This window comes from Panthera uncia, chromosome A2 (genome assembly GCF_023721935.1).
Source record: "Panthera uncia isolate 11264 chromosome A2, Puncia_PCG_1.0, whole genome shotgun sequence".
Lineage (NCBI taxonomy): Eukaryota > Metazoa > Chordata > Mammalia > Carnivora > Felidae > Panthera > Panthera uncia.
In genome coordinates this window covers 125,259,225-125,282,205 of record NC_064816.1, presented here as the reverse complement: position 1 = coordinate 125,282,205, position 22,981 = coordinate 125,259,225, and the positions used below count along the sequence as shown (strand labels likewise).

The 22,981-nt window shown below is 35.7% G+C and overlaps 1 protein-coding gene across 12 annotated transcripts in view; it reads left to right on the top strand.

Annotated features, from left to right (window-relative positions):
- IMMP2L (inner mitochondrial membrane peptidase subunit 2) overlaps positions 1 to 22,981 on the top strand; it is an 879,044-nt gene that overhangs the window by 70,534 nt on the left and 785,529 nt on the right. For all 12 annotated transcript variants that reach the window (XM_049642962.1, XM_049642957.1, XM_049642960.1 and 9 more), the window contains one exon: positions 340 to 443. In XM_049642962.1, the coding sequence (XP_049498919.1) occupies positions 340 to 443 (104 nt within the window). The remainder of the gene's footprint in view (positions 1 to 339; positions 444 to 22,981) is intronic.

Here is a 22,981-nt window from a genome sequence, read left to right as displayed (position 1 = left end):
GATTCACTTCTTCGTCATTTTTTTTTTTAATCCTTCTTAAAGCTTTTCAAACCTCTTTGCTGGAGCTTAGTAAAGATTTGAATATCTAGCACATTTTCCTTTCAAATAAGTATTGGTAATGTATTTCCTCCCCCTCCCCCCACCCCAGGTTCACCTGTGAAGAATACCGATGAGTCTTTTTGAAAACTCATCATTGGCAGTTACTTTAGAACAGCAATTTATTGAAAGCTACTATATTAGAAATGTTTTATTGCACTGCACTAGAGCTATGAAGTGCAAGGAACCATGAAGATTGAAAAATACAAATGATAGATGTGTCTCTTTCTCCTTATTTTTTAGCCTTCTTTGAATCCTGGGGGGAGCCAATCATCTGATGTAGTGCTTTTGAACCACTGGAAAGTGAGGAATTTTGAAGTACAACGTGGTGACATTGTGTCATTGGTGTAAGTAAATCAGAAACATTCTTTATTTTTATATAAAATTATTTATAATTGTCTAATTTAACTGGTAATTTGCCGTGACTATCTTTGCCAATTATTAAATTAATAGGTACATTTTAACTATATATTTTTAAAAATCATTTTTGAAATGTAACAATGTTGTAAACAAGGATTTTTCTTTTATATCTAAAATATATCAGTTGATTGAGATATGTGAATTTGGTAAAATGTTTTTAATGAAATGTGGATCAGAAATTATATTGATGGTCCAGAGTGCTTGTATTTGGTGTTGGTTTGGATTATTTTGAAATTTTGCATCTTGGAAGCAACTCTTTTATTACTTTCATTTTTATTAGTTTGTGTAGGTACACAATATTTCTAGAAGATGATAATTGTGACATGAAATTCAGTGACATTTTTATGTATTAGTAATTGAATGGAAATAAGGCAGTTTGGAGGCTTTTGTCTGGGACCAAAAGGTGGCACTGTTTCTCTGCTAAAGTACTATGACTGGTCAGGAACAAAAATTTCATTCCAATCTTAATGTAGAAAAAGAATGTCAAAGTGTGTATAACTGACGCAGTGATATAATATATAGTCCCAGTACATGCTTGGATGGTTTAGATTTGAGATTTGTTTGTTTGTTTTAGAAGTAAATTCATACTGAGAAGACTGTAACAGAACTTGCCTGATTTCTTCTGGTTTCAGCTACTTATAAAAATGTTTTAATATGACTCCCTGTTATGGTAGTTAGTGCATTGGGGTAGCAATTAATGTAGCAGTTACTATCATTTGTTTTAATGATAGTAATATCCTGGCATTTGGAGAAGACTTCCATTTATATTTCTAGTTCTTGAATTGGAAAGATTGTTTTTTGTTGGATGAGAATTTATAATTGTGTGGTAAAAGCAAAACATGATCTACTTGTTCATACTTCACCTTTGGCTAATGGTTTGTGAAAATAGATGTTTCATAAATGTGTCTCCTTCGAGCCTGTTTCATCAGGATTCATTTTAAAACACATTAACTAATCTGGTTAGTAATTAATAAAATAAATACATTCAAGCAGAGTTTTGTATGGCATACATCCAAGGATGGGGATTAAATGCTTCTCATGTTCTTGAGAGCTTTCTTTAATATTAACCTACGCTTTTTATTTTGTCATTCAGAGTACTTTTTTTGCAACCTCCTTAACAACCTTTTCCATGCTGGGTTAGCCTGTTGTGTGCTCATTATTCTTTTGCCTTTGGTTTGACAAGGTTACATTCTCACTTAGTCGGTGATGGAGAGGATACCCACCCAAGTGAAAGAGGTCACACTATAAGCAGACAGTTGTGCAGGTTTTTTTTTTTTTTTTCCGTGAGAAACATGCTGACTATCCCTAAGCAAGTAAATTTGAATAGGTAATTGGAAAAAAAAGGGCTCCTTGAAATTCAGGGTTTCATGGGTCCATAAAAGTACACTAGCATATTGTGGACTATGTGAAAAAGAGAGCAGTATTCTCTTATATAAATATTAAACTAATTGATATTTATTATATAAATTAGTTTGAAAATAGTACATTCGAATTGGGGTTGACATAATAAATTATAACTACTTTGGCTGAACTATATTTTTAATGAGTTAATTATGTGCTATATCTCTATTATGTACAAATAACGTAAATTTTCTTTCATAATGCTTATTGCTAGCAGGAGCCATTTACATAAAATAATGCTTAGTGATTGGTATTAATTATTTAACAACAAATAATCATTAAGCAATGATTGTTATTTTTTCGTGGGAAACAAAAAGTCTTTTGCTAAATTCTTTTTAGCATGATGTGATACTATATAAAAGACATTTAAAATCTGCTTTTAGTTTTATGAGCAAAAATGCTTTCTAAATGTCCTTATATTTGTATGCATTTTATAGACTGCTTCATTTGCAAAGATTGGTGTTGGTTTGATTTATGTTCATTAATATATATTTAATTCATGTCAACAGTGGATATTTGCTTTTCTTACAAAATGTACCAGTCTGATTTTAACTTAGATGTTAATTATCATTACTGTATCAGAACACTCTATCTATTTGAAAAATATGTGACTCATAAGAAATGGGTGACTAAATATGAATTAGGGCTAAATTTAAAATGTAGTTTGTCATTTTGTTTACAGATTGATATAACAAATTTCATTGATATACAAATAATCTTTGGAAACAAGGTAGTATGATAATTTATATTCTAAAAAATCCCGGGACAGCATTTTATACATTCAGTGGGTGTGGAAATATGGCATTTTTATTATAATATTATATATGTATTTCTGGAAAACTGCAGTATGCAATTTCATAAAGTAGTAGGGCTTAGGCAGCTTTGTAACTAGAGCACTAATGAAAACAATAACAATTCAGTAAAAGTGCTAGTGTCGTTTAAAATACATGACATTTTTAATAAGTTAACATTGCAGTAGATGTAGGATTTATTTAAAACCAAATGGCTGAAGATGCCTTGATGGAAGGCTGTGTAAGAAAGGGTTGAGCTTGTCTACGTACTCAAGGGCAGAGGGACATTTTCATCAGAAGTTACAACTAGAGAAAAGATTGCAAGCTTTGTACAAAGTGTACTGATACCAGAGATGTATCCTCTGCTCATTGTTCACTGTTATTTTACTTACTTACCTACTTACTGCTGACTAGTCGACTTTCTTTCTTTCTTTCTTTCTTTCTTTCTTTCTTTCCTTCCTTCCTTCCTTCCTTCCTTCCTTCCTTCCTTCCTTCTATTTTTTGAACAATGATTAGGGTTAACCTTGCAATAAGCAGTTCTATGAGAAGAACTGAATGTGTAATTCCTGGCTTACTGCCGTTAGTATACTTAGCCTTCAGTTGCTATTAGCGAGGCAATGCACTAATGATAAACCAGTGCAGCTTCTGCTTTATACTGAAACCTATTCTTCATATTGCCTATGAGCTAATTCATGTTAGAGAAACACATACTGTAGCAGAACAGACTTTTCTATTGCCGGGGGTTTTGTTCAGAGCTCACTGACCAAGGCTGTTCCCTAAAGCATGGAAGATCTGAGGGGTACATATTAGAATATGCTTCTCTGCATCTCTTATCTTTTCCTGTCACTTTCTTTATGTGAAAAGTAGGTCTCAGTGGAGCTAATGTTTAAGCATGTTATTCAGTAATGTTAAATCAAAAGGTATATTTATTTAATAACATTATTCGTCACATAAAATATTATTTCCTGTCATCAAGTCCTGGGTATTACTGAGTGTATGTAGGTGACATCATACTCTCTTAGTGGATTTGCAAACTAATAGTGGTGATTAAGGTGGATTTTCTATACCTTGGAATTGACTTTTCATTAACCTGTGTGATGGCCTTACTCAATAGGCTTAACATAAGTAGCGTATTTACAGTGATATATCAATTAACAAATGCATCAGGACAGAAGTTCCTTCTTGATAAAGTTTCAAATAACCACATTTAAAAGTCTTTTAACTTTTTATTTTGAAATGATATTAGACTTCAAGAAAGATTGTAAAAGTAGTATAGGGAGTTCCCATATAACTTTATTATTTTTTTCAGCTTTATTGATGGTGTAATTGACAAATAAAATTGTGGTATTTAAGTGTACAATGGGATGATTTGATATATGTATACATTGTGATAGGATTCCCCCCCACTGAATTAATTAACATATCCATTACCTTACATATTTACTGTGTGTGTGTGTGTGTGTGTGTGTGTGTGTGTGTGAATCTTGAAGTTCTACTTTCTAAGCAAATTTCAGTTATACAGTATGTTCAGTTATATAGTTATACAGTATGTGTAGTATGTCACCGTGTTATCCATTAGATCCTCAGACTATTCATCTTATCCTCCCTTAAATTGACATTGTACACTACCATGGTACAATTATTGAGATGAGGAGTTGACCTTGACATAGTACTATTAACTAATTGCGGACCTTATGTGAGTTTCACCAGTTTTCCCACTAATGTCCTTTTTCTACACCAAGATCCTATGCAGGATCCCATATTTCATTTTTATTTTTTATGTCTCTCTAGTCTCCTCGATCTGTGATAGTCCGTCCTTCCTTCCTTCCTTCCTCTCTTTCTTTCTTTCTTTCTTTCTTTCTTTCTTCCTTTCTTTCTTTCAGCTTGACACATTTGAAGGGTCCTTGCCAGTTATTTTATTGGAAAATCCTTACCATTAGAAATGTTGGGGTCAATATATGTTCCACTGGAGAAGCATGCTGTTGATGGCAGTTGCTGGGGAAGCTCTGGCAGTGGTAAGAGCTGGAGAGGTGGATTAGACAGGTCAGAGAAGGAAACTTTCAGGCATATAAGTCAATTTGGTTCCTTAGGACCACATACTTGGGTCATGACTAAGAGACTCTATGGCTTCTGAAAGTCCACACAGTCACATTTACTGCTGCTGGGAAGCCAGGAGGAAGAGTCATGAAGGTGGGGAGAGGCTAAATTTATAGTAGAGATAGAAGAGAAGGAACTAAGGCTAGATCATGGATGGTATTACATTGAACCCATGTTCAGTTCTAGAGTAGAAGGTTAGGGTGGGGAAATTCTCATTTCATGAGTACCTCTATATATCAGGCATTGTGCTAAGTACTTTGTGTATGCCATTTTTACTTAATTTTCCTAACAATATCTGGAGATAGTTATTTTTAATACAATGAAAATGAGGTTTAGCAAGTAAATAGCAGAGCCAGAATGCAAATCTAAGTCTCCTTGACTCTGAACCTGTCCTCTCCCATATAGCAGGCAAATGTGGCTATTGAGCAGCCAAAGTGGTTGCTGCCACTTGTTAAAATAGTAATATTTTAGATATCTTCAGCCAAATAAAATACATTATTCAAATTAACTTAACCTGTTTCTTTTTCTTTTTTTTAACATGACAAGTAGAAAATTCAAAATTACACATGTGACACACACACTCTGTTTCTGTTGGACAGACAACACTGTGTCTAAACCTTTTCCATCAACTATGCTACTTTCCTGGAGTGTGTCTAAGGTGAGCTAATGTGAGATCCTAAAGTCTGGGGTGGAAAAATACTAACTTAGTTGCTATGAAACAAAGGCAGACTCCCAAATATAGCTAAACACTTTGTGTTGGTGAGAGTATTGGGGTGATAAGGTCCAAAGACAAAGAAAAAAAGATGTTCAGATCTACGAGAGAGAGAAAACCTGTGTCCTGTATCCACAACAGGTTTTTTGTTTTTGGTTTTTTTTTTAAGTAGGTTCCAATCGTAGTGTGGGGCTTGAAGTCCCAACCCTAAGATCAAGAGCCACATACTCAACTGTCTCAGCCAGCTAGGCACCCCCACTACAGTTTTTAATATGTATTGACTTTATTGTTTTCCAGTCACTGGGCCATGAGTTCTGTATTCAATTTTATTGAGTTCTTATTTTAACCACCCTCTACAAGTAGGTACTGCTGTTATTCCTATTTTATATATGAGAACAGTGAGGTATAGAGAGGTTAAGTAATTTGCTTAAGGACAAACAGTCATTGGAAGAGCAAAGTTTTAAAGTGCCTTTTATCAAATCCTATGTTCTTAACCTTCCAACTATAAAGCTTCCATATATTGTGGTTGTGGTTTGGTTGAGGACACTACTTATTCTCAGCAAAGAAGCCAATCAGGCCCTAATATCTCTACATCTATCATTTATCCCCATTTCTGTAATGAAATTTATGATATAGTTGTTCATGAAAGGTAGTCTCTTCATTAATAGAAATAAGACATTATTATAAACATATAGTGTACATACAATTTCCACAGCTGTTTTGTGACATGCTAAACTAATTGCCACTTTCTGACAGATGGCCACTATGATGGTGACAGCTCTAGCAGTGAATGTTAGCAAAGAGTTATGAAGATTTCAGCCAGGGAAATAGATGAAATAGAATAGAGCCTTTGAAAAAAAAATGAAAGGTGCTAGTTCCTTTGTGTCGTGAGTACTTGTAAATCTTTAAAGATCCCTTGATCCATGAAGGTAAATTAATTGGAATCTGCTAAAAAACCAAATTCAGGTTTTGAAGAAATGCTTAGAGCAATGATAATACTGTATAATGACCCATAATTGTATTAAAAGCCAGTTATCTGTTGAGCTGGAAGAATATAATTGTGGATGCTTATCTATTAAATCTGTGCTCACTTTTAATCTTTGTTTATAGCCAAATATTTTTCTGAGTTTGTACGTAATATTGTATGTTTCAGGAACACAAATTTAAAAAGACCACAACTTTTATTTTTATTTATTTATTAAAATTTTTTTTAATGTGTATTTATTTTTGAGAGAAAGAGACAGAGACAAGCGAGGTAGGGGGTGGGGCAGAGAGAGAGGGAGACACAGAATCCAAAGCAGGCTTCAGGCTCTGAGCTGTAAGCACAGAGCCCTATGTGGGGCTTGAACTTGTGAACTGTGAGATTATGACTTGAGTCAAAGTCAGATGCTCAACCAACTGAGCCACCCAGGTGCCCCAAGACCATGACTTTTAAGGAAAGGTTCTATAAGGAGGATTGAATTTCTTTTCTCCTCCTCCTCCTCTTCCTCCTCCCCCTCCCCCTCCCCCTCCCCTCCTCTTCCTCCTCCTCCTCTTCTTCTTCTTCTTCTTCTTCTTCTTCTTCTCCCTTTCCTCCTCCTCCTCCTCCTCCTCCTCCTCCTCCTTCTTCTTCTCCTCTTCCTCCTTCTTCTTTCTCCTTCTTCTTCTTTCTTCTAATTAATTGACTGTAAAAATGGTGGAGAGTGAAATCCAGGTTGTAATTTATTTTGATGAGAAATTTACTTTTTCACACTTTCAGTTACCCATAGTAGTTTGCATTCATTACTAAGTATATTTGCAGATGATACTTTAAAAAATGAGACAGTGTAAGTATTATTGCTATTATTTGATATAGATTAAACTGATTTTGTAACTGCTACTCATAGGCAAACAAAAAGTTGATACCTTCAAGGTAGTCCTTAGTATCACTTTGCTTTCTTGAGTAGGATAAACTGCCTACACACTTGTTATACATTTAATTGTGCAATAAAACATTTTCTTTAGTTCTGAGACAAATTATAGCTTAGAAATGTTCATAAATTTCAGTTTTGAGTTATTGAGATTTTATGGTAATGTAACTATAGAATATATCCATAGCTTCTGCTTGGCCCATTTCATAAATCTTATATCCTTTGAGAGATGACTAGAAATTGTCAAAGAACAAAGTTATGCAAGCAACATTCTATGAAATAGTAGGCATTTATGTTTGTAACTGTCTTTATTTTTACTGTGAAAAAATCTAGTATCTGAGAACACTATGACTTTTATTAAAAAAAAAAGTTCAGGACAGCATTTATAAAGAAGGAGCTCCCAAATACATGTTATATGTTATATGTTATATGTAAGGAGTTAGATTGAACTGTTAAGGAGAAGCATTTTGAATATAAGTTTAAATAATAATTCTAGCAGAAAAATAATTAGAATTTTGGAGAAGCAGACAATTTAGGTTTCAAGCAGTGCATGTAACTCAGAAAAATAAACTGTTACATAGGTAGGGTTAACCTGTTTTAAATACTTCTGGAACCAATAAGATACAGATACACGTATAAAGACAGGCCATTAAGATCAATCAATATCTGATTTCCATTTTCATCTGTGATAGATTAGTTCATTTCAAACTAAGGCCCTTACTGAGAAGCATCAGAAAGCTGTATTAAAAAAAAAATCGACATGCTTTATAGCTCTATCAAAGGGCAAAGATCCAGTGAAGAGAAACACATGGAGGTGCACCCTGTATTCAGTGCCACTTTTGACCTTGGGTTGTCATTTTGTAAGCACACCATGGACCATGAGACTGAGAAGCCTAAGAGTGGCAGCCAAGATGGTGAGATGCACAGAATCTTTGACGGTTTTACATTGCTAAGGAGTCAAACCAGAGTTCGAGGAAGAGGAGTCAGGACCCCAGTAAAATTCCATACTTTTACCTGGAACCCTTGAAGGGTACATCCTGGGAGGGAGAACTAGAAATAACCATAACTTACAAAAATTGAGATGTAGCCTCTGAAACTCAATCCTTATTTTAATGTGGCCTGCCTTTACTTTAACTGTGTGTCTTTGCCAGAAGGAAGAGACATCATGCAGAGTCTCTACAAGTTTTTGTACCCAACAGTTGGCATTCCATAAAAAAATCACCGTGGATATCAGAAGATAAAAGAAGATAAAAACAAAATGAAACAATAAACAGTAGAAACAATCTTGTACTGATCTAGCTGTTGGATTGATCAGATATGGGCCAGAAAATAATTATAATCAATATATTAAAAATTGATGAAAAGATGAAAAATTCCATCAGAGAATCAAAATCTATAAAAAAATTAAAAAGGAATTCTAGAAATGCAAACTAATATAATTGAAGACAAGAACTCAATTGATGAGTTTGACGGCAAATTAGATATAACTATGGAGAGGATTTGTGACCAGGGTGAAAGGTCACTTAGAAAGTATCTAGACTTGAGTACAGAGGAATAGAAGATTGTGACATACAGTGAATTGTACAAGAAGTAGGTCTAGCACATAGTGCAAAAGGCTGACTTCCATCTGATTGGAGTAGCAGAAGAGGAGGAGTTAGAATGGGGTGGGGGAAGCACTATGTGAATAAAGACAAAGTATTCTCCAGAACTTATGAAAGATATGAAGGTACAGAATCAATGAAGTTCAGACCTTCAGTTGACCTTAAAAAAACACATTTAGGGCACATGGTGGCCAAACCACTGAAATCCAAAGAAAAAGAAAAAAATCTTGAAAAGGGGTGGGGGGAAGACATATTCAAAGAATGGAAAATATAGCTAGCTTCTTAACCAATGGGAGATAGGAGATAACTGAATGATATCTATAAAGTTCTAAAGGAAAAAAAAGTTCCAGCCTAGAATTTTATACCTATTGGAATTATTTTTCAAAAATGACGGAGAAATAAACTCCTTTTCAGACAATAACCCCCTAGCACATGCTTCATTGTCCTATCAGACTTCACTTCTTTAAAAAAATTTTTTTTAATGTTTATTTTTGAGAGAGAGAGAGAGAGACCGACCCTGAGTGGGGGAGGGGCAGAGAAAGAGGGAGACACAGAATCTGAAGGAGGGTACAGGCTCTGAGCTATCAGCACAGAGCCCCATGTGGGGTTTGAACTCAGGAACTGTGAGATACATGACCTAGACCAAAGTCGGATGCTTAGCCAACTAAGCCACCCAGGCACCACTGGACTTCACTTCTAAAACAAATTCAAGGTAATAAGACTTTTAAGATGGCAGCTGCAGAGCATTAAGTGCCCAGTATTTGGTCTGAGCTCACTCATGTGTGACTGTGCTTGTCATATCCTTATGAAGCTGGCCCAGTGCTTCCTACAGGGGTCCACATTAGACATAAGCAGGGCTGATCTGAGCCATTACTGTAAACAGTAATGTTCGGGGTAAAAAGTTACATTCTTGTTAAAGTTTGAACAATATGGATCTGTTAAAAAACCAGTCATGGGGCACCCGGGTGGCTCAGTCGGTTAAGCGTCCGACTTCAGCTCAGGTCACGATCTCGCGGTCCGTGAGTTCAAGCCCCGCGTTGGGCTCTGGGCTGATGGCTCAGACCCTGGAGCCTGCTTCCGATTCTATGTCTCCCTCTCTCTCTGCCCCTCCCCGGTTCATGCTCTGTCTCTCTCTGTCTCAAAAATAAATAAACGTTAAAAAAAATTAAAAAAAAAGTCACATTTCCTCAAGTTTACATTAATAAAATAGGTGCTAAGTATAATAGGCAGTGAATCTCAGTGGTTTCTGAGAAGATTCTATACCCTAATCCCCAGTACAGTGAATATGATGAGATATCATGACCATGAGTATGTGACCTTGCATTGCCAAAAGGGACTTTGTAGATGTAATTAAGGTTGACCTTCGGTTGACCTTAAAATAATGAGGTTGTCCTGCATCATCCAGGTGGGCCCAGTTTAATCACATGAGTTTTTTTTTTTTTAATCTTTATTTTTGAGAGAGAGAAAAAAAGTGCGAATGGAGGAGGAATAGAGAGAGAGAGGGAGACACAGAATCCGGAGTAGGCTCCGGGTTCTGAGCTGTCAGCACAGAGCCCTACTTGGGGGCTCTAACTCAGAAACTATGAATTCATGACCTGAGCCAAAGTCAGATGCTTAACCAGCTGAGCCACTCAGGTGCCCCTCACGTGAGTTTTTAAAAGCAGAGGCCGAAGTGAGGGAGATGTAGTAGAAGAAGTCAGAGCCAAACACGAGAAGGCTCTGAAGCAGTGTTGCTGGCTTTGAAGATTTAGAGGCCGTGAGCAGGGGAAAGCTTGCTGCCTGCAAGAGCTAAGAATAACCTCTGGCCAGAGGCCAGCAAAGGAATCAGGACCTCAGTCCTACAACCATACATAATTGAATTTTTCCACCAACCTTTTAAGCCTGGAAATAGATTCTCTCCCATTCTCCAGATAAGGGCCCAGAGCAGCTAACACCTTGATTTTGGTCTTCTGAGACCCTAAGCAGAGTACCCAGCCAAACCTGCCATACTTCTGTCCTAGAGAATGGGGAGTTAATGAATGGGTGCTGTTTCAAACCCCTCAGTTTGCTTAAAATTGTTATAGTGCTAGTAGAAAATTGTGGTAAGCAATTAAAAGTTACAAACAGTTCTATTACTACCCTAAAATGTATAAGGAAATGAACTTTTACAAAAGATTATTAAGCATTTGCAAACACTGATTTTATTTAGGTACTTGACTGATTAAAAGTTATTTTCTTTTATATAAAATAACTGTCAGCCTCTATCTGCCAGTTTCTTGGTACAAAATATAGGACAAAGCTTCAGGAGATCTTGCCTCTCCTTTCAGCTGTATTACCTGTTAACTGGCTGAGTGACCTCAGACCAGTTATCTTAATTACTCTTTGGGTCAGTTTTAACATCTACATAATAAGAGGTATAGACTGGTTGGTCTCCAAGGTTCTCTTCCATTTAAGATTGTATGCCAATAGTTTTAGGGAGCAGGATATAAGAATCAATGACTCAGAATATCACAAAAATGCATACTTTTGCATACTTTTTAAGCTGGAGTCAAAACCGATTTGAAATTTTTGAAAGAAGCCATGTTGGCACATTAAACAAAAGTTTTACAATGGATAAGGAGACTTTGAACACCAAGGCTCTTTTGGTCAAAGGCATCAAATGAATTTGTGTTTATTAAGGTTATGTATTTAGTGGAAATTATTGAAATTGGAGAAATTAAAAGTTGGCATGTGAGTGTTTTACAGGGGGTGAGAGCAAAATCCTTTCCTGTTTGCTTAAAATCGTTCAAAATAAGAACCCTGTAGAAATCTTACATTTCTTTACTCCTTATAATTTATGCTGGGAGCTGTGTTACTAGGACTCTAATACTTAATCTTGTTCTTTAAGATGTGCTTCCTACCAGTTAACACTCTGTCCACTTGTTCTTATAAAAAACGTGAGAGTCCAATATTCTTTTTCATAGGTTAGATCCGGGAAATGTGAAAGAAGTATCAAAACTTAAACATAACCTTATTCGATCCAAGGTCGGTAGTTACCGTCTCATTTTTCTTTACCTTTTATTAAAAAAAAGGCACTGTTTTTGGTGAGTGAAGTTGGAGGTTGCTGGGAAATGTGGCTGTGGCTGATAAGAAAGGGAAAGAGCTTAAAGCAACAGCCACCAAACTTTATCTGTGCTTTAGAGCTCAGGAAAACGTTGCTGTCCAAGAAGGGAACGGGAATCTTTTCTTTTTCTTTTCTTTTTTTTTTTTTGGAAACTATTTCCACCAATGAGAAGCCTCAATGACTCATATTATGAAAGATTACTCCTTGCATAATCTAGTGACAGGTTTACTCACATTCAGAGGTCAGGTTAATATTTACTGAAGGCACCACAAATATAAGTTTCACTTTATTAAAAATTGTATGGATGTTGAAATTGCTGACAGAGAAGCTGGCTCAGTTTGATATGGCTATGGATATGATAATTATAATACGGCATTTTGTGCTTTCAGAGGTCATAAGTTATATTGCAAAGATTTGTGTATTTGGACTGCTGAAAAGTTACTGTAGAGTACTACAACTAAACAGTAGGAAACATTTCAGTGTGAGTAGTACATCTCCTGTAAATTTCATTATAGAATTAAAGAAGAATCATTAAAATATTTTAGGTTTATTAAAAATTCATTATTCTAGTAGAGGTTCTTTAAAGTGCAATAAGAACTTGAAGAAATAATAGGGAAGTTTTGGTTACCGTGACAGTGTGTTAATTGAGTTGAAGGAAGGTAAAAAAAAATGTATTAACAGAATGGATCCAAATTTGCCAAAAAAAAAAAAAAAAAAAAAAAAAGAAAAAAGAAAAAGAAAAAATATGTGTAATAAATCAAGAGGGGAAATCAGTTAATAAAGAAAGAGGCCAATTATCAGTGAAGGAGGGGGGTATATTTAATGATTCTAAATGCAAGGTTAAACTGCTTCAGTGAATTACAGTTTAACAAAAAAAGAAGAAAAGCAATATGGATAATTAGGCAGTAATAAGATCATACTGGAAAAAAGAAATCAGAAAACTGCCTTAGGTGTTAGGGGAATATTGGCTAATGAACTTAACCTCCTGCAATTATCTTTGAATACTCATTTTTACTCTGGAAATGGAGGGAGTGATGTTTTTAGTTATCTTCAGAGTGGTATGATTTTTTTGTGCACATTTATTGTATGTAGATTTTTAAATGGTAACAAATAATGAAATGGAGAAAACTAATTTCTCATGGGAGGGATATCCTCTGTAATTCATTAAAATACTGTAATTTTAGCTATAATCTTTTTTTTTGCTATTGATCAATTCTTTAAATTTGGATTCTACTGTACTCAACTGTTTGACAACAGAAACACGTTTAGAGGCTGTCAGCCTAATTGAACCATTCATAGAAATTCAGAACAGGAAATTATGATTCCTATAAGGGTTTCTCAGTTCAGGTTTTATTAAAAACATAAATGGGTAAAAATCCCAAATATTGTCTAAAGGCAGATTTTTCTTTTCTCAGATTAACCCAATTATCTATATGTAAATTATTAAAATTTTATAAAGATGTTGATAAAATATTGGCCATTTTTGTAGTTTGTATCTTGGGCCTCTGAATTGTTGGAAGATCTTGGTTATCATTTCTGGAATCAATATAAGGTCTAATTTTACATGACCTTTACTAATCATCAGATAGAATAGTAATGAAGATAATTAAGTTCTTAGATGATTCCAAATTTAAAGATGGTATGGGTATAGAATTTGGGTTAATCTCTGCTTCTATGATGCTATGTTGAGAAAAAGGTCATCTGAAATATACAGAAATATCTTTTATAATTATAGCCTTTTTTTGGTGACTGATAATCTTATAATTAGCTTGACTTTTCTTTTATTAGATATTATATCATATATAGTTCTGCATCATATATTAATGTGGACAACCAAAGAAAAAGTCTGCTTTTAAAAATACTGGCAGCTTCTCAACAGGCTATTAGCTCAAATAGGCAACAACCCAAGGGGCAATCATGATTGTCTACTCAGAAAAGATTTGGACCAGATATCAAGAGACCTGGGTTCTAGGCTCTCTCTGGCGCTAAGGGATTGTGTGTCAATTAACTTGTCAATTAACTTCTGTGGACTGTTTTTTTGTTTCTGTTTTTTAAATAAAATGAAGGGGTTGCACTCAATAATTTCTAAGGTAGCCCTTAACTTGATAGTTGCTTTTTTCTGTGATTATTTTATTTTCTACATGTGTAGATTTAATTTATTTTATGATATGAGATGTATCATAGCATTTGCTGGGTACTTACATGGTATTTTATTATATTTAAAAATGTTGACAACTTACTCATTTGGCACATATTTTCTAAGTGATTACTCTGGGCATAGAACTAGCCACTGTGCTAGAACAGTAAAGAGATCAGAAGGCAAAGTACCTCCTTTCATGGGAATGGATGAATGGATGTATGGATGTATAAGACATTCATTGAATAACTGGAATACAAAATAGATATTTTTGAAGCTTGTCAAAATTGTAGCAGGTGGGCATATTAGAAGGGGAGCTTGATATTCTTTAAATCACCAGTTGTGCCCAGATCATACAGTGGCTTGACCTGGCTCCCAAGTCAGTTGTGTGCATTTCTTCCCAACACTGGATTTAGTGACTTGAAATCAGCTCCGGTATGAGTGTTTGTGTCATGAAAGTTGGTGACCACTACAGACCAGGGCTTTAGAAGTGTTTTTTTTTTTTTTTTTTTTTTTTTTTTTATTAAGTAATCTGGTTTAAGAGCATGCCATTGGTGGTAAATGTTGTCACGTGGCACAACAGAAATGGACACATAGTTTCTACCCTTGTGTATCACTGATCAACGCAGAGATGAGGCAAAGACATGTGGTGTGTGATGGGTTGATAGAGCCATGTGAAAAACCATTGATAGGATACTCACACTAATGAATCACTGAAGGAAGAGGAGTTGAAAGAAAAATAGGTGTGAATTTGAAACTGGATTTTGAAGATGGGGTGGTGCCTACGGGACCAGAGAAGCAGCAAGAGAGTTTTAGAGATGGCACGTATAAAAATTTTGAGGCAAGTGTGAACAGGTGTATGGAGGAAGTGGCGAACAGGTTTGTTGATATAGAACAAGGTGTTCTCATATGAGCATTACAATGTCGAGATCACATATTAGCCTGTGCCAGTGAAGCCCTCAACACGGCTGGGTTTTCCACCAGCAGTAAAGAATGGAAGGCTATCTTTGAATTTAGCAACCTTATCTTTCAGTGATGCCTTGAGAGTTAAGGGAATAAAAAATCCTTTCTACCAAATTATAGGCTTGATGTCAAATTGAAGGCCTAGAAAATATTACGTGAAGAATCCTGATATTTAGTCTACCACAGATACTTATAACATGTCTTCACCGTCAACTGTTAAGTCATTTACTCTTAATACAAAGTAGGTTGACATAAACACCAACACTGGGAGGCAGCCTTCCAGCACTGCAGAGCGGTAATCCTCTGAACACCATGCTGCCTTATGCTTTACTAAAAATGGATAATGGTGAAACACTTAGTACTTACTATGTAGTAAGCTAAATGGCAAATACAAGGAAGGAAAACTGGAAAACTCTTCTCAGGATGTGCTGCAGCTCAGCTTTAAATGACACCTGGATCTGTACTTTCAGGAAATAACAGCAGCCAGTGGGCAGGCTGCCATATGGGAGTCCAGCTTGGAATACCTTTGAAATGGATGAGTATACTAACTCCCATCATTTGAAGAAGGGTCACAAACAACGAGGCAAAGAATTGAAAACCTGTAGATCAAAATAGAAAACTTGCTTTGAAATTCAGTCATCCTGTGCATGCCTAACTCCATGCTAGGTTTGCATCAGTCTTTTATCTGTGTGATACATTGAGATAGCAGCAGATATTCAGGAAGTGGGAGCTGGAATTCTTTATTGCTCTCAATAACATTTTAGAATACCAATAGTGGTTTTATTTGTTAAAATAAATACAGGGTGGGCGTACAGAATGAAATAAACATGCTGTCTAATCAAATAATCTAGTTTTCATTTTTTAGCTCTGTGTTTTGGAGCAATAACTATGAAGAAAATAACTATCATGATTTCGGCAGTTATTAGCTTATTCAGCTATCTCACAAAATTAAGTGCTATGTACAGTTTAAAGTGAGGAGTTTGTTTTTCAGTTTTCACATGGAAAATTAGCATTAAAAGAAAATGTAATAAATGTCATTCTTACTTTTTCCCCCTTCTTAATGTGCCCTTTCTTACACAGGAAGTATATAAGTAGATTCATAGTAACTTGGACTATTCAGGAAATTACAGCCAGAGATTTTGGTTATTTATTTCTGGTTGGTACTTCTGAAATTGAGGTTGACCTTTAACATAGTGAGTGGTTGAATGATCTTTGAAGGTTTCATTGGGCAGAATAGAACTTGAAATGTTGCTGGAATTTGAAACATGGTATATGATCATATACTATAGCAACACTTTGGACTTCTTGATTTTTAACTTTCCATAAATATTGTATATTAGGAGCACCATGTTGTCTTAGTGAGTTACCACTTGTGAATGGTGGGGAATGCCACAGGAGTTGAGAAGTAAATTCTTTGAACTTGTTCAACTACATTTTCTTACTATTGTTTTTTAAGAGGTATATGCTTGAATGGGTGATACTGTCTTTTAAATTAGTGTGGAATTAGGTCGAAATAATTTTGGAGTGTATATATGCCCAAAGTAAAACAAAAGCAAAACAAATCCTGGGTTGAGACACCTTAAATTGTTATAGGTTGGCTGGTGAACATAGGAAACTATGTTTATTGAGGTCATGATTTTAATGTGTTCGGAGATTATGTTTTTTATTATAAGTAGTCATTTTACTGGATGTGGCACAGAATGAAATGTACATAACAGTTTAGCTACTATTATTTTTTAAAATTTAGATTGTTAGATTTTTCACTGATGTCTCAAGAAGTGAAATTATAGCAGCAAACCTGTGGGTGAGTTCCCTGGGTTTTCCTTCGAATGAAATGGGTGACCTGAGTAAGCCATCTAATTAGTTATGACCTTAGCTTCTTAAACTACACAGTCATGAAGTTGTCCTTTGTGACTGCTTTATAAACTTCACCTTAATGTGATAGATAAATTGTAAGGGCCAATTCTGACAGAGCCTTTCTGAATTTTGGTCTTCTTCCAATCCAGAATTCATTCCCTGGATCAGGACTGTCCATGTGAGCTGTGTATGTATGTGTGTATGTATGTATGTATGTATGTATTATTATTATTATTATTATTATTTTAAATTTAAATCCGAGTTAGTTAACATGTAGTGTAATAATGATTTCAGGAGTAGAATTTAGTGTTTCATTGCTTACACATAACACCCAGTGCTCATCCCAACAAGTGTCCTCCTTAATGCCCATCACCCATTTAGCCCTTCCCCCCACCCAAAACCCCTCCAGCAACCCTCCATTTGTCCTCAGTATTTAAGAGTCTCTTATGGTTTATCTCCCTGTTTTTATATTTTTTTTGCCTCCCTTCCCTTATGTTCATCTGCTTTGTATCTTAAGTTCCACACATGAGTGAGGTCATATGATATTTGTCTTTCTCTGACTGATTTATTTCGCTTAGCATAATACACTCTAGTTCTATCCACTTTGTTGCAAATGGCAAGACTTCATTCTTTGTGATCACCAAGTAATATTCCTGTGTGTGTGTGTGTGTGTGTGTGTGTGTGTGTGTGTGTGTATTTACTGAATCTTCTTTATCTGTTCATCAGTTGATGGACTTTTGGGCTCTTTCCATACTTTGGCTATTGTTGATAGTGTAGCTATAAACATTGGGGTGCATGTGCCCCTTTGAAACAGCATTCCTGTATCCTTTGGATAAATGCCTAATAGTGCAATTGATGGGTTGTAGTATATGTACTTATAAAGTGTCTGGTTGGCACATTAACAAAGTAAAAAGAAACTGGAGAAATTGATTTTAGTAATTTTACTTAACTCAATTTATCCAAAATATTATTTTCACATATAATTAATATTAAATATTAATGAAATACTAAATATTGAAATACGAAGTCTTGAAAATGTGGTGTGGGTTTCACAGAGTATATTTCAAATTGGATGAGCCATATTTCAAGTGTTCAGTAGCCTAATTGGCGCTTATGGCCATTGTATTGGACAGTGTAGCTGAGGTCACTGGATCCTCATATCACACCCATGAGTCACATTTGGGAACTTTAGAATTACCTGTAATTCCTTCTGTTTTTTCCCTTCTTCTGTCCCATAGTAACAGATACTTGTACTCCTTGGAGTTTGTCAGGATTTCGAGCCAAATTGGCACATTTTCTTTGTTTTCAAACTTCTAGAAAGAGTAGTCTGTGAATTCTCTTCTTTAATTCACTTATTCCCTCAGTTCACTGAAATCAGACCTAAATCTTAAATACTCAACAGAAATTCCCTGGGAGAAATTCCCATACCGTTTCAATACTTAAATGCAAGGGTCACAATATGAATGCTTCCTGATACCTCAGCAAAATTAGACTCTGTAAATACTTCCTCCTTGAAATTTTTTTGTCCCTACAGTCATTTTTTTTTTCTTGGTTCTCCTTTGAGCTCTCTGTTTTGCTGGCTACTTCCTCAGTTTTTTTTTTTTTTTAATTTTTTTATTTGCTCTTTGCCCACAGCCCTTGAATTCTTGCCTACCTGACTCCTTTCCCAAGCATCATGTCTTTATTTTTAGCTGTCTATTGTATATATCTATATGATGATATTCTGTGGGCTTTCCAAACACAATGTAGCCTTGTCTCCCATACCAAATGTATTCTCTTCCTCTGGGTATAATTTTGGTTTTTGACATTATTGTATTTAGTCACAAGTCACAGTTAGAGACTTAACCATCATCTTTATTTCCATTTTCTTACCATCTATATAGAGTTAGATACAGAGTCTCTTTGGGTCTATGTGTGAAATACGTACTGAGTGTTTCTCTTTTCTCTTTTTGCAATGTTTCTGTTCAGGTCCCCTCACTAAGATCCCATGTGGTCTCTCTCTCTTTGACTCTTTTTTCTTGAATACATTTTCCATATTGCTTCCAGGGTTCTTTTCAACACAGTTGGGATAATTAGTCTGTTTAAGGCTTGTGTTTATTCCATTTGTTCTCTTAAGTGGTGTATGAGCCCTAGATGAGTCTTCTATCTCTAAATCTGGACATTCTTTTCTCTATTTCCCTTTTCTCTGAAATCCTTTAAGACCTAAAATTATTTTAGTGATGAAATTTTAGACTTCTTTAAAAAAAATTTTTTTAATATTTATTTTTGAGAGAGAGAGCACGCACATGAGTGAGCAGGGGAGAGGCAGAGAGAGATGCAAACACGGGATCCAAAGCAGGCTCCAGGTTCCAAGCTGTCAGCACAGAACCCAATGCGGGGCTTGAACCCAGGAACCAAGAGACCATGACCTCAGCCAAAGTTGGATGCCTAATCGACTAAGCCACCCAGGCACCTCTAGGTCTTCTGATGGTTAGTAGAAGAACTAGTCAAGTGTGGGTAGTATGGCCTGACTGCACTCCTATACCTAAAACAAATGGTTAAATACATGGTTTACTTATGTGATACTTAAGTGAGCTAGATGAACAAGTAGATTTCTTTTGTTTCTCTGTAAAAGAACCCTTGTGTAGTTTTAGTTCCTGAACAGCAAGAGTTAATAACATTCTGGTAACAATGAATGATGTATGTTTTATTTACAGATAAGCTTTCTATACTTGAAAACTAATATAGAGAAATACCTTAGTTAAGCTGTGCAGCTTGGCTGGCTTTTATAGGAAAACAATAGATTCCCTGAGGTAATAGTAACGTAAGTAGAAAGTAACGCTGGCAGTTAGTAGATCTAGTTGGGGTGAGAAAGAATGACTTTAATTGTTACCTATTTCTTAATATTTTTACAATTGGTTGTCTCTTGGCTTTTTTATTCTCCTAGCATATTTCAGTTAAATGAGATATTCATTCTTTATAATGCAACATATTTTTTCACCCAGCTAAATCCTCTTATCCTACTATGCCTTAGCTGGCAGTTGGCTTCCCGTAGGAAGCCTAGTCATCGATGCTGCAAGGAAGAGAATAAATATTAATTGGAGGGGGTTACTTGTGGGAGACCTTTAAGAAGTAGTAAATATGCTGAGGAAGTAGTTTTTGCTTCTATTTCATGAGTGTTTGTTTAAAATCTAATTGCTTGATTTGAAAGAAAACTAGAGGTCATAAACAGCAATGAATAAATTGTCAACAGGAATATTTTTGCATTTAGTAAGAATATGTTGCCCTTTTCTCAAAAGGAAAACAAGGCACTAGCCAATCATCATGTTTAAGATGGTAATTAACCTTCTCATCTTTGTAATTCCAAGCAAGTCCAGTCACGAACTCAGAATCCAGTATATTGTTGTCAATGTAAGCATCAGTCATCAATGAAAATTTATCCTCTAAAATCACCTGTAGTGTGTGTGTTTAAGCAAGTGTAAGCAGTGTGACTCATACAAGTAGGAGGAAACAAGCCAAAAACTGTAGCGGCAGCAAAATACTCTTTTAATGACAAATTCCATCTTTTATAGAATTGTATTTAGTCCTGGACTATATAGAGAGTTGGAAATTTTAGAACTAAAAGTTTCTGAGGACATACTATGCAGTGGAAATAGTTCTAAATGATTTATACGCATGATTCATTTAATTGCCCCAGTAACTGCGTGAGGTAAGGATTGTCACCATACAATGAGGACACTGTACACATAGAGATGAATTAACTTGCCCAGGGTCACCCAATGAACGCTGGAGGGAGGATTCCGAACAGGAACTTGCTACTGCACAGCTGTGCTCTTGGTCATTTGGCTCTCCTGCCAATTAGTCATTCGACCTGTCAGTCTTATTTTATAATAATGATCTCTACAGATGCCACTCTTTATTTAAACACACACATATAATACATTTAAATGTATCTCGGGCACCTGGGTGGCTCAGTCAGTTAAGCCTCTGACTCTTAATTTTGGCTCAGGTCATGGTCTCGCGGTTCAGGAAATTGAGCCCCTTGCGTTGACAGCGCGGAGCCTGCTTAGGATTCTCTCTCTCTCTCTCTCTCTCTCTCTCTCTCTCATTCTCTCTCTTCTTCTCTCTCTGCCCCTTCCCCCCCCCCCAAAACAAATAAACTTAAAAAGATGTATCTCAAGTTTTTTATACAGTCACAATTGTCACTTTTTGTTAATTATAGTTGTTGCAGATGAGTCTGCTAAGCCAAGTAAGAATTTTTTATTAAGGTTTTTGTTTATTTTTAAATTAAAAAGAAGGCTTACAGTTTCCACATATCCATGAGAGTTTCTTTTCACAGGTTCTCTCCACAGTCCCTTACCCATTCCTAGAAAGTTACTAATGTGATGTTTTTTTCATGTCCTTTCTGAATAACACCTGGGCTCAAACACCATCTCTTTCCCCTACAATTAAACAAAAGCATGCACATTTTGGGATGAAAATCACCAAACACTCCCATTTCTATGCCCAAAGCAGGGAGCCTAAATAAATGGGTGGAAGTGTGGTGTCTTACATGTAGCCAGGAGTAGCCTAGCTGGAGCGATTGATGAATATCAAAATCTTGTCTGACAGTGAAGTCATCAAAATGAATTGTAAGGATATAAAACTCCTGAGGATTTAAGATGTACTGCTAAATAGGGGTCAGAGAGCCAGGTAGCAGGAGTGATAGGTCTTATTTACCTTTTGAGTGATAGGTAGTTTAGATAGTAAGTTAAACACTTTGGTTATTTCTTTATATATTCCTAGCATGCATTTGGTTGGGCAGGTAGGGTTCACATACAATGATGGAGGCTAGATTGACTTGGTTAATGATTGGTTTTATGTTGAGGGTTACTTTAGTTGATCACTAAAAAAAATTATACTTTGGTGCACATGGGTGACTCATTTGGTTAAGCATCCAGGTCTCGATTTCAGCTCAGGCCATGATCTTGAGGTTTGTGGGATTGAGCCCCACATTGGACTCCTCGCTGATAGCGTGGAGCCTGCCTGGGATTCTTTCTCTCCCTCTCTCTCTGTCCCTCCCCCCACTCATGCTGTCTCTCTCACTCTCTCTAAATAAATAAACATCTTAAAAAATTACACTTCTAGAGTATTGTTACAATTAAAGGATATAAAGATGTTAATAAAAATCACTAGTTGTATCAACTCCCTAAGAAGATACTATTTTCATTAGTATATGGACTTCTAGGTTTTTTTTCCCGTGTGTGTTTGTGTGTGTGTGTGCACATATGAGTGTGTATATAATAAATGCAAAACAGAATTATATCACACAGACATTTTTGTAGCCTACAATTTGAAATACTGTGCAGCCCCTGAAAGTGGTACCGTAACAATTGCTTCCAACTTCTGCTGAAAACACCAGGATACAGTTTTGCCTTTTAAACAACAATATGATAAATACCCCTGAAGGTAAATCATTGTGTTATCAGTTGTTCTGAGTGGAATCATGTTTCTATGATGAACCACAGAGCATACAAAAGCAATTGCCAGTGTCTAGAATCAAGTGAAAACTCAGAAACCTATCTCAGTGGAAAAAATGTGTAGTAGGTTAGAGAGATGTGCCAAAGTCACTGTATAAACAAAGACTTGAAAGAGGAAAGGATTTAAAACAGCCTCCTCAATAAACCTTAAGGTTATGTTGCGCTTAAAAATGATTACAGCCCTTAGGGAAGCAGTCTGGCAATGTGCATCAAGAGCCTTAAACTTTTATCTTTGCCAGAATGAAAAAAAAATGACATATTCTAGGAATGTGGTCTGCTTTTTATTTTTGTTGGAACATATTGTTCTGGAAAATTTTTAACAGACACAATCTTGTTTCATTTGTAATTCCCATCCACTTCCCTATCCTGTATTAGTTTGTTACAAACCCGGACATCATATTGCCTTCTAATTTTGATTATCATTTTTGATATGTAGG